Source organism: Anopheles stephensi, chromosome 2 (genome assembly GCF_013141755.1).
Source record: "Anopheles stephensi strain Indian chromosome 2, UCI_ANSTEP_V1.0, whole genome shotgun sequence".
NCBI lineage: Eukaryota > Metazoa > Arthropoda > Insecta > Diptera > Culicidae > Anopheles > Anopheles stephensi.
Genome location: NC_050202.1, coordinates 52275481 through 52288111, shown reverse-complemented (window position 1 = coordinate 52288111; position 12631 = coordinate 52275481). Strand labels below are relative to the sequence as shown.

The 12631-nt window shown below is 43.9% G+C and overlaps 1 protein-coding gene across 3 annotated transcripts in view; it reads right to left on the bottom strand.

Moving 5' to 3' along the window:
- LOC118502710 overlaps positions 1-12631 on the bottom strand; it is a 48149-nt gene that overhangs the window by 15994 nt on the left and 19524 nt on the right. For all 3 annotated transcript variants that reach the window (XM_036035257.1, XM_036035256.1, XM_036035255.1), the window contains exons 3-4: positions 11535-11616; positions 3115-3294 (exon numbers count right to left, since the gene is read on the bottom strand). In XM_036035257.1, coding sequence (XP_035891150.1) covers positions 3115-3294; positions 11535-11616 — 262 coding nt within the window. The remainder of the gene's footprint in view (positions 1-3114; positions 3295-11534; positions 11617-12631) is intronic.

Below are 12631 nucleotides of genomic sequence, written 5' to 3'. Positions count from 1 at the left end.
AATTTACTTGTAAAGCAATGATTAGACTGAAATATGTCTGTGCATTTTTTATTCTAGTCCAGTTACTCACGATATTTCAAGCGGTGCGATAGAGTCTCGAGGCTAGTCTGTTAAAATGCGATAGAGTCTAGTTCTAAATGTTGATAGGAACGTTTTTCCTTAAAATCGCTCGTTTACCTTGTACACATAACATCACATAATAATAATTAGACTCAAAAAAAGTCAGTTATTGTGAGCTGATAAAGCTTCTTATTTCTGATCCCTCTAAGCTAGGGTCCCAATTTACAATAGAGCAAAAACCTTACAAAGAAACAGACGAGTGCAAAATTCATGCTTGTTAATTTAGCATTCACCCATTAATCAATGTGCCCTTCCAAAGCAGCCGAACAGAACCAGAACGAACGAATACATTCTAAGTAAAACCATGAGTAAAAACAAATAACCACCAGCCATCGCAACAAAACAAAACAAAAAAACAAAACATCCACGCAGCCCATCCTTTTGCTCGACGGGGATGCTTAGCAAGGATGCGTTAATTAAACTAACATCACCGGGAAAGCATGTTAAAAACTGGCGACGCAACGCACGCAGAACATGGAATTTACATTGGCGCACCGGCGGCTCGTTACACAAACGCCGAAAGAACGATACACTGCTGTGGCCAGGTGGTGATGGTAAAGATTATTGTAACGCCCAGTAACAACCGTGTAGCAATGTCTCTGCTGCTGACGATGATGATGATCATGAGGGAAGGGCACCACGATACGGATGCCTCCGGCACGGCAGGCTTTTACGGCGGGCACAGTGAATGTAATAAAGTAAACGGCGCCGAACCATGCTCAGGGAGAAAAAGAAAACCAAAAAGCACACACACACACACACACACATACAAATGCATAAACACATCCACAGCCGATTTGCATGTTCGAGCAGTGGCCACCGTGGCACACCTACGGTAAAAATGTGCAATGGATGCACTATGAATATTTATGTCGCTGAGCCTAGTATGCCACACACACACTCACACCTGTCCCCAACACTGAACGAGTCAGCCATCGGGTTTGCATAATGAAACGTCAACACAGGCGCGCACGCCAATGTGTGCGCCGGGAGACATTGTGGCGCTCATGTCAATGTGTGCCAGCCACCCAGCCGCGATCGAAGTCCCAGGGGTGAATGCAAAACGGTGTGAAAAATATGAAATACCCGGTATGCACAACACGATAAAACCGGATCCACCACCAGATCGGCCGGTTGGCGGACAATAAAGAAACATGCGTAACAGCACGTGGAAAAAAGGGGAAAATCGAGCAAAACTCATTTTCGAAATTAAAAATTTACGCGTATGTCGGAGCACCGAGGCACAACCCGGCCATGGCACCGATTGATCTCCGCCAGCATTCAATAAATTGCACTTTTTAATCCCGCTTTTTTCCTTTTGAACCTCTCCTTCGCTCCTGTGTCATGTAATGGCCGATCGGGGTTTTTTGTTTTGTTTTCCCTTTTTAAAAGTCAAAATGAAAACAAAAAATGAAGGGCACAAACTGCGATTGGTGAGAAATGATCGACACTTATTATTATAATTGCAATCTGAACCGTTTACAAAGGAGGGTCGTCTACATGGCATTAAGCTCGTGTACAAAAAAAAAAGGAGAGCAACGACCGTGTAAAGTGACAGATGTCAAAAGCTTGTGCTGGACCATGTTTTACATCTTCCGGCCATTGTTTGGGCTTTGCAGTGTTCGGGACGCAAAAGAAATATTTAATTGAGAGCTTTTTTACTAACCAAAAATATGAAAAGATTGAGTAACAAACTGTCAGAAAACAAATCTTCCTTTTTTTTTGAGTGAATAAACTGTGTCAACTTCAGAAGTACGCGAGGCAATGGAATAACCGATATCAATTCCGGAAAATACGAACTTGCACTTTTAGTTGGGCCTAACAAGTTTTTGTGCAAGATGAGAAAAAATATATTATGCGAAATTTATTTTATTTCCCTTATCTACTCTGCCGACTTTGCTCTCGCTCGCAACTGTCCCGAGCCAAGAGTCAAGAGTTTTGATTTTGGGGGATTTACTTTTTGCTTTCACTTGTGACTGTGGAACAGTGTTCGTGCGGTACGGTGCGATAAAATGCAATGAATTCCTTCCGTCTCCAGCAGGCCAGCTTATCATCCAACCCCCGTTCCTGTTTCCGGTTTTTCCAGCGTCGAGAGGTCTCGGGCCGCACATCCAGAGGCGACAGAACAAGATGTCCTGTTTTGCCTTCCGCCGGCACATCGAATCGGGTCAAGCAAAACAAAATGAAGAGATAGAAAAGTTGTGAACTCCTCACACTGGGGAAAAGCTCTGGAAGCTCGCTGGAAGTGGAGAGTTTGTGATTTAAGGACCGGCACGGCTTTTGTTGCTCTTCTTCCCGTGTTCACCTCGCCCCGAGTTTGCATACTGTACAGAGAATGAGTAATTTCCATTCATGATGCTGGTGCTGCTGCTGTTGGTTCCTACCTGCTATCCTGGACTTCCGGCAGCCATACCGACGGCAGGATTGGGCGATGACCATTATGTTCGCTCTTCACTTACACAGCTTCCCGGCCGCACCAGCTTCCGTTCGGCGTGTAAATAGTTTCCGGAGCTCATCCAGGAATAATCCAACCCTCTTAAGGTTCTCGGCGTTTGGGTGGGCAGTAAATTTACGCCCGACTTAACTGCACAATCAACGTAAGTTTGGTTTATCCGCTAAAAAGCTAAGCAGCAGCAGCAGCCAGCTTTACAAATCGGTTTTAAGTTACAGGCACGAGGTAGGAAAGGAGCCCCGCAAGAAGGGGAGATTGAGAGGAGAATCGAAACTTATGCACCTTGGACGGCATACGTTTCAATAAATCAATCAGCAATCTCTCGGACTGGAATGTGATGCACGTGACTGAACGTCAATTGCAATACGGGATTAATCATTATCGATGCATGACTGTAAAAGTTCCTCAGTCGGGTTCTGAGAAATTGTGTTGGACACAATATCGGAACGGAAGGCGGAATTGTTCAACCAGTGTATTAGGTTTGACAGGATGGCCAGAACTTCATTGAAGGGTAATTGAAAAATGTATTCTGCATTGCTTACCATTGTATTTGTCGAATGCCGTCGGTACGTATTCGTGTGTGAACCGGTCCTGGATGTACGTGAGTATGAGGTTAGTTTTACCGACAGCACCGTCTCCCACGAGGACACACTTCACGTTCGGCGCCTCGTTCACGTCGGACGTTCGTTTTTCAAGCTTTTGTTTCGTTTTGTCCTTTTTATCTGTAAACAAACAAAAAGTATATGAAAATTAGAAGGTTATTGAGGATAACATTATTAGTGGGACTACTATAATACTAAGGATTTGAAGCTACCCTGGATGAGGAACACATCCAAAGCTAGATAAGTGATCCTCGAAGTGATCCATGTGACAACCTTGCTTAATGAGCAACCGATAGGTGCTCTACTCAATTCATGACATGTGGCTACTAGTTACAAGTCCTTAATTTTGAGAGGTAATTGATCAGTATATGTTCATAACTGCAGACTAACTGACAAAGGCCCAAGAAGCTGAATTCCACAGTCGTACCGAGGGATTATCTCACAGACAAGAAGAAGATGAAAAAATAGGAAAAATAGCTGCTAAACGGTATCAAAATATTTTTCAATGTGTCAAAGACTCTCAACCAATTTCAACTACAACAAAATGAGTTTTAGGCAAAGAGACCAAAGCAAAGAGAGACAAGTTTCGATAAAGTTTTGCAACTCCAAATAAGAGTGCTTCAATGTTTGTGTCCAGCAATACTCAAAAAGGTAATCAAAACATTCGAGAAAGTGCTACAGATATCGGTTTTTTCCCTAAAAGTTCCAATTTATCTTAAGGACAATCAAGCTGTCAGCATCATATTGAGAGCCATTCGCTTCGCAAAAGCCTTGTAAAGTAGAAAAGGAAAACAATACCGCTGAGTCTCCTATTAAATATTACGATTCAAGCAAAGATGACAGCTGAGTTACACTGATACCCTCACCGTTTGAGCATATTTTTATAATGATGTCTTCTATCTCTGTGGCAACCCTTTGATAGCAGAGCTTCCAAAGAAATCCTGAATAAATTGGTCCTAATTTATATTTCATTAACTTTATTGTATATACCACTAGTCCTTCCCAAGAAATCTATTGCCATTCTTTCCCATCTCATGCTTGCATACATTGTTTCCGATTTTGTGGGCGAGAAAAAAGTCCTCCCCCCCCCCATCCCCCGAGCTTTCCAGACGTCAGACGACAAAATGCAACATGCTACAGTACTTCCGTTTCCGCGGTTTGCATGTTACAAGCGTTTGCAGTGCATTTGCATTTTCCCTCGGCAACATTGTTGCGAATCCATCAACCCCACCGTCGGCAGGCAAATACTCCACTAGCCAGCGGCGTACCGTACTGAACGAAAGAAATGACAGACCGACTTACGGTAACATTTCGTAACTCATTTTTCATCGACTCGGCCACAAACCGTGGCGTGGCTGTACGCACGCCGCCCAACTGCCCACGCTGCCCACGCGAAGAAAGTAAACTCCAAAACAAAAAATCCGAGACGAAACGAATGTTTCAACAAAAACTAAAGAAACGGATGCAAAATATTAGACGCTTTGCCAATTGGAAAACTTTTTTACCACGGTACAAAGGGGTGCAGCCGGCGGTATCGAGCCGGCTGGGTTGGGCAAATGCACAAAAGGGCTTTCCCGGAGAGAAGGAGGGCGTAAGGAAGGGTGTCAGGGGAGGGCATGGCCTTCTCGTGGCCTGCATTCATCGGCGTGCCGGATGGTGGTGGTGGTTGTGCCATTTGCGACAAAAGAAGGTCAAACTTTGGTGTGGCTTTGTAATGGGCGAGCGAAGAAGAAACAAATTAATTTTTAAACTCTTTTTAATTTGTTCCAGACGCGGAACCGACGCTGACCGCTGACCTCCGGCTGGCGGCTGGGAGCGGAAATGCAGCTCACACAGCCAGCTGTAGATGTGGGCGTGAGTGTGTGTGTTTGGCAGTCATTTAGCGCAAAATCCCCGACACGTTCCATGTCTCTCTTCGGCGTCCCGGGTTGCGCCGAATTTAATTTTCCACCTGACCCATGACGATGGCCTTTCCGGTCTTTTGGCTCTACCAAAACCATGAGAGAGTTGCTGTTGGATTCCTGGTGAAGTGTCAGGGGGTTGGGTCTCAGTTTGGCTAATTAGTCAAACAGTGGTTCTAGCTCGAGCTTTTCCGTTTTTTCCTTCCAGCCTTTTTTCCCCCATATTCCGAACGCGTAATGCAATAAGCTTCCCGAATCGGTTCTGGCATTTGGCACATTGTCACCACAAGCGGATAAGTTTTTGGCTTTTGTTTCCCGACTCTTTCTCTCTCTCTCTCTATGATACTCCAGTGGATTCAGGATTCTTTTCCGGTAACAGACCGCGGCGTACATGCACAACGATTTGGCAGTTTTGAACTCGTCGCAATTGACCAACCGGTTATGTCATTATTTTGCTGGCCATCTTCCAACCCAACTCGTTTGCCCAAACCTACGACACGGAGACGGGATCGATGACGAAGAACACGATAAACTGTTTGTGCTTTGACGGTTCCCTCCATAGCGAATGGAAGCGGAAACCAGTAGCAAACAAAACGCAACTACTACTGGGAGGACTCAATCAATCGAAAAATTGTGTTCGCAGGTGAAGCAAGACGAGTCAGGCTGTTGGTCGAGATTGGCTGAGGCTAGCAGGGAAAACAAGTATCCGTCCAACTGCCAATCACTCCATCCAGTTCAGTGTTTTTTCGGCGACGGGGCGAAACCATTCCGATGCAAGGAAAAAAACCAAAATCAACTACACCGAAATGGCAACTCTTTCTCCATACCACGATGTCGATTGTTTTATTTTTTTTCGTTTTGTTTTTCCCCTTTCACGTACATGTGCACAGTGGGTATTTAGTGGGAAGCAAACTCTTTAAAGCGGGTGTGAATATTGAGTTGATTTAATATTCTATATTCAAATTTGATCCTTCGATCCTGCAAAATTTTTTGACTTGGCGGTTATGAGAGACAGTTGGAGGTTATGCGAGCGCTTTTCCAGCGTTTAGAGGTGATCTACTAATTTTTACTTTATTGTAGTCTAGTTTTCTAGTTCTTAGCTTGACAACTTTTTTTTACATGGCTGCCATTCTTACTAGACCTTACTAGACGCAATTGGAAAATCCGTCCTCAGTATCAGAGGACGGTTTGAATGAGATTTGTGTCCCTATCCTCCCGTGTGAAAACTCTTTTGTAGTCTTTTGCTCATTTTAACATTTTGTTCAGAACTTGGCGCAGCTTTTCAAATTATTGAGCTTTTTTTCGCACCAAATTGAATCATAACATCAGTAACATATTACATATTATTGGGAAGTTATCGATTAAGGAGCAAGAGTAAGGTATAGAAGATTAGGCAAAGTATGTGAAATGTCTCAGGATTTAATATTCGGGAAATATGTAGCACCCCGGTGCGGTCCAGTGGCCGAGGCAATAACGGCACCGGTCTTCACACGGCAGAATAAGGGTTCAGATCCCATCCAGGCGCCCTCCCCGTACGTAGGGCTGACTACTTTGCTACGTGTACAATCAAATCACAGAAAGCCAGAAATGGCAGGTGGAGACCTCTCGAGGTTGTATAGTGCCAAGGAAGAAGATCTGTGGTACCCCACTTTTATGTTCCATACATCCAACCTCGTTGGTTGTCTCCGCGCTGTTGACTAAGAGACGTTCTCTCAGGGCTTCTTCAACATCATGTGTGCTGTATAAAACAATATCTTATGTACGAGACTGCAAAATAGTGAATACATAGAGCAGAATTTTTGTCAATATTACTTACATTTTTGGTACTGACAAGAACTACTTAAGAGCATTAAAATTGTTAAATTTCAAATTTTTGTAAACGAATGTTTAAGAAGTTTATTGCCCGGCACAGACAGAAAGAGATCACCAAGAGTGTAGGATGGATCTCTTTATGCCATTATTTATCGCATCAAGGAGACTCTATAAGATTGCTAAGATTACTTAAAATTCAGTACGTTTCATCATGAACTCTTCCAAGGAAACCCACAATTCTGGAAAAAAAGCATCAAAAAAGACTTGAACGCAACTGCCAGAACCAGAGTAAAATATAACTTCATTACATACTTGAGGATGTCCCCGAGAAGATGAAGTTTTATGTTTGTCAGGAATTTCACAAGCAAATTAATTTAGCTATTTTAGAATAAAATTTAAACCTAAATTCCTCCCGATACTTCCCACTGTTCAATGGCGACGCTGGACCAGTGGGACGGAAAATTGAAACAATCGTACCAGTGGCAACCAGCACTTTAGCGTACTTGCTCCTGGTGCTGCTGCTGCTGCTCCGGCACGGAGACGATGATCGATTGCCCAAACGAATGGGCTAAATTTGCATAATAATGTATTCGAACCCGTCCTGCTGTCGGACTCCTTGCGTCCCTCCCCGGGTCGGGTTTGATTTTTTCGCTCCAAGTTCTAGAGCAAAAAGCTTTTTCTTCATCGTAGAAAACGCCAAACGGCTGTACCACACCTGCTGTCCACATCTTGCCCACTTTCAGGGTCAATATATTCTACGGTCCATTTTGTCGCCGTCGTCGTCGTCGTTGGTTTTCCGAAAGTCACTATAGTCAACCAACGGTGATGCCGCCGGGTTCCCGGGGAGTGGTGGAGACGTTTGATCGAAAAATTATTTGGTCGTCCCTTTCAGCGCATGGGACAATAAATATTATTCCGTAATTTGTGACCGTGCAGCAGGGTAAAGAAAATATTTTCCACACGATACTTTCGATCTCGGGTTCCAGGAATATGGGCGCTCGGTCGTATGAAGCGGACCAACCAACAACAAAAATAATAAACCCAGCGCACACACAACGTTCCCGAAAGCAATCCGAAATTGATCTCGGGTCGAATGGGACATTCTTTCTTCTATGGCATTTTTTGCTATGGCCAATCCTTACTAGCAAACACATCACAATGGTGCCCTTGGGCGATAAAGTAATTCATAAAATCAAAGGCCAACAATCTCCCAGCGGGTGAGCGAGCGACTTCTTGCTAGCTAAACTCTGTGCTACAATTGGGTTGTGGGTTTTTTTTCCTATTTCTCACTTTCTTCCTCCGTTTTTAAGCAATGATACAAATCGAAAAAAAGGACTAAAAGAAAACCCACAAAAAAATCTTCCCAAAAACGTACGAAACCAAAACACACACATCCAGTGGGATCGGGAAATTTCTCCGAACCTTCCCTGAAAACGATTCTGCAAATAAATGTCCTTAACACGCAAAGCCGAGCGAAACAAAAATGGAGTCAAAGCACCAGGAATATCCGGATATCATCCGTAGCGATAGCGAAGAAGAAGAAGCGAAAAACACAACCTCAGACGACCCAGAGAAACGACATTATCGTCAGTGACCTTTGGATAAGTTATTAAAAATTGTATTTCTTGCCCTTCTATATCCCCCTTCCAGCAAAGCCTTTCCCGTTTCGTGTGCGTTTTGATTTTTCGGTTGGTTTGCTTTTCACGCGCAAGGACCCGCTTTTTTGCGTTTGCGATCCTTACGCCTCCGGGTGAGTTCGGGTGCCTCCTGATGCCGAGTACACACAATAAACTGCGAAAGAATATGGACACAGGCTATAAAAATGATCCCGGAATCCGTCCTTTTTTTTTTGCTTTCAGTTTTGCTCGCATCTAATAACCATCATCATTAGTCCGATACTTCCGGTCGGGTGAAACTTCCTGATTTTTCCCACCACGCTATCCAGTATCCATCCCGGATAGCAGGAAGAAGGGGAACCAAGCACAAGTACAACAGAACAATCCTTGTTGTTTGACTGTGCATCGCAAGCAGCAAAAGCATGAGATTTAATTAATAACGAGACTACGCCTGCCTACCCCGGAAGTATTACAATCGCAACTACAGCGGTCCAACGACCAGGAAAACCGGAGGATGGAGATCCTTTTTCTTGGGATATTTTTTTTCCTCTTCTTGCTCTTCTGATCGGTGCGGTTTCCACCGACTCTGGTTCTGGTTGCCCCGTTGTGCAGCTTCATCCGTTTCCGGTTGCTAATTCTTGACGCTTGCCTTTTGTTCGGATCATTTCATTTTCCTGGGAAAGGTGAGTTGGGAATGGGAAAAAATCTTTGCCCAACCGTATCTAACACCTCCGGTGGGACAACCCAAGAACGAGACCAGACGTAGCAGCTGGTCGGTTCAGCACTCCAAAACGGCTGGATCGATCATCGGTCGTTCGCCTTCAAACGTTCAATCATTTGCACCAAGCGTATGAACGAAGCTTCCAAAACGGACACGATACATGCAACAGTTTGCATTCGGTGTACGTGCGAAAGATAAACAGTGCAAGCGTTCGAAGCGCCGTACCGCGTTCGCTTCCGGCGCTCTCCATCCCCATAGTTGCCGGGACCCACAAATCAGTCCCATGTTGTCGGTGGCGCTGATTTATGTGCACCGTTTGAAGCATGCCGCGTAGCACCAAAACGGGCCCATTTCTTCAACACGAGTTCGATTTCGATTGGTCGTGTGGTGTGGTGGAACGCTTTGAAATGGCAAATAAATTGCAACGGTGCAAAACAGCCCACTTAGCTGGCCAACGGACAGTCCGGCGTACCTCGACGCGATCGTCACCGAGCTTTGACAGCAACCAGTGAAAAGGGGGATATCTATTTACTTTCACTTGAAAGAGCAATGCTAGCGAAGACACAGCGGGAAGTCCAACAAGACACAGGGAACCCCCGGGACTTAATGTGTGTGAGTGGGTCTCATTAACGCAACAGTAAATGGATCGATTTTCATGCTCTTATCCGCTTTGACACACCGTGCTTGGGATACCTATTAAGGGTATTAAGGATATTAAAGTAATATACAAAATATTATTTAACACTCATCTCACTATAAGTGGAATGTATGGTTTGGCCGCATCTTCTTGAAAAGAACTTAAAATACAGATGTTCTTAAATAAGCTTAACTTACTTCCAAAATTGTTTAGTGTTTCATGAAGGTTTGATGATAAATGCATCTTCCAGGATGAAAAACTTTTATCCCACAAAGGCTTTGCATTCAAATATTCTGAAATGATTTGTCTGCTGCCTCAAAATAGCCTCACCGCTCTGATGAATACTTCCTCATTGGCGTTTTCTACCAAACGAGCATTTTATTGAGATTTACCAACAGAAAAATCTGGGTCTGTGTCCGGCCAACATTTATTTATATTTGGTTGGATTTGCTGAATTCGATTTAAGAATAACAAAATTTGCTTCACTCAAATCTCCATACTGCACAATTAAAGGTCCAGAAAATCGTGATTCCTCTACTGATAACAGAATAGGACATTTATAGTCCAGGTACTGGCATACGTCTCTGAGACATTGGCTATGTCTAAAACTGACAAAACCCTCATAGGTATGAGCCGTTGCTATGACGACCTCTACGAGCTATACAGTGATCGTGCAGCAAATTAAACTCGCCAGGCTCTGCTGGGCTGGTTCTGTTATGAGAATGGCACCGGACAACCCAACTCTTAAAGTCCTTTTAGGCCTTCCACACGGACCGATGAGGCATGGTAAATGGATTCTAGAGTCTTATAGAAGGGTTACGGAAGAATTCCAAAAAAAAGTCAAGTTCTCATTAGTGTTTGTAAAATTTTCCCGCTTTGAGATTCCCGCAACGAGGAAAGGAGCCAAAATCGCAAATTGAAGTTTTTTTTTACAATTCAACATCGATTTCTGCATTACGAAATTTCTCGCGACTCACAGTCTTAGTATTCTAATCCTTCTAAGTTAAATTTAATCCGTGCCAACTACGTGTGAAGATAAGAGCTTATCTACTCATCAGTTAAAACCGCGAATGTTCTTGGTCTACCGTTTGAGGATGCCTAGGCTTGATGTTACTTGTAGCAGAATTGTGACTCCTGCAGACAGTAACTTCAATTATTTGCCTTCAGCAAATTTACAGATACACAACAAAATCGTTAATTGACAGCTCGTCAACGTGGATGATAAAACCTAAATTTAATGCAAAGGCCTTTAAAAAGTATCAAACAGTGCTGATAACGTAAAAGTATTTTAATGTTTAAAAAATAAGGCTAAATTCGAAATATTAACATAAAAGGTCATGAACGATCGAAAAAAAATCTGTTAATATTTGTTGAAAATAAGCAACTTGGACCCTTTCTTGAGTAAACTATAAGCTTCTTACATTTAAGAAACACTTCCACTAAAACCCTCAATTTCGCCTTCACGTATTCCCTTAACTGAGTTTCTATTTCCTTTGAATGACCAAAAAACCGCCGGACAGAACTATAACCACAAATTTCAATTTGTCCCACGCAATCGTTATCAGCGTTAACCGCGCTACATTACTGGCTGACAAACTGGCCGAAAGTTTTCGGGTTCATTCCGAAAAGCACCACCCACCCAGAGCACCCTCCTTCCGACCATTTCTACTTACCGATTTTCGATCGTTTCGAGTTTTTCTTCTCCTTCACCAAAGCGCGCCGTGATTTCTCGCTCGTGCTGATATCGCTGCTGTGCTGCAAAGTGGGGGAAGAGAACGAATTCATCATTAGTTTTTCGGTCCAGCGCAAATTACATCGCCCGCCACCGAGCAAAACTACTGCAAACGAACCGGTCTGTGGTGGACGGTACTGATGCAACGACTTCGCACTGCACCACGGTCCATTTTAATGCTTTTCGTACGCAACTCATGCATTCAAGTCAGTGGCCACTGAAGGAAGGAACGGTCCCGATGGTACTGACACATCACTGCGAAATGTGTCGGCGATGCTATGCCCGTTGGCGACAGACGGGATTAAAAGATAAATGAGCGAATTTTTTTTTTCGGGTTATTTCGCCACTGAAACGGTCGAAGCGACTGATAAACCGAAGGTTAAGACGTGAACGCTGATGACAGTGTGAACGTGCGAGGGATTTAAGTTGCATCGAGTTGAGTACTTAGACACGGGGCGAAAGTGAATTGCAAGTGCTCCAACCAACTCTTAATATCCTTTCAATTTATATCTTCCCCAATGTCTGCTTGTCCCAATGACTGTTTGCCCCATCTGCAAGAGAAAGTTAAACATCGCCTTGGAATGAATTTATTCGACGGTAAACATTCCACTAACATCAAATAAATCCTACGGTGCTTAGTTTCATTCCAAATCATAACTAACGCTAGCTACACATCTGCCCAGCCGGAAGACCAAGAACTTCACAGTGCTCTCATCACAACCCGGGGATACGTACGAAAGCCATTCTTACTGCGGAAGTGCTTAACCGAGACGCAAATCTTCAAAACAAATTCTCTCTCCCCCTGTTTGCCGGTGATGGGCGCCGGTGTAAAAGCGATGAGAAGTCTCGCAAATGAAGTTTATCCCTGCGAGCTCCGGAGAGTTTTCTTCGCACGGATGCACGGGAATGATGCAATGGTGCATAAGATGCATGCCCCGATGCAAAACTAATCCACGTCAACACAAACAAGCACACCCGTAATCCATTTAACGAGCTTGTTTACCGAGCACACCGTCCTTGCCCTCTCGAGGTTGTGCA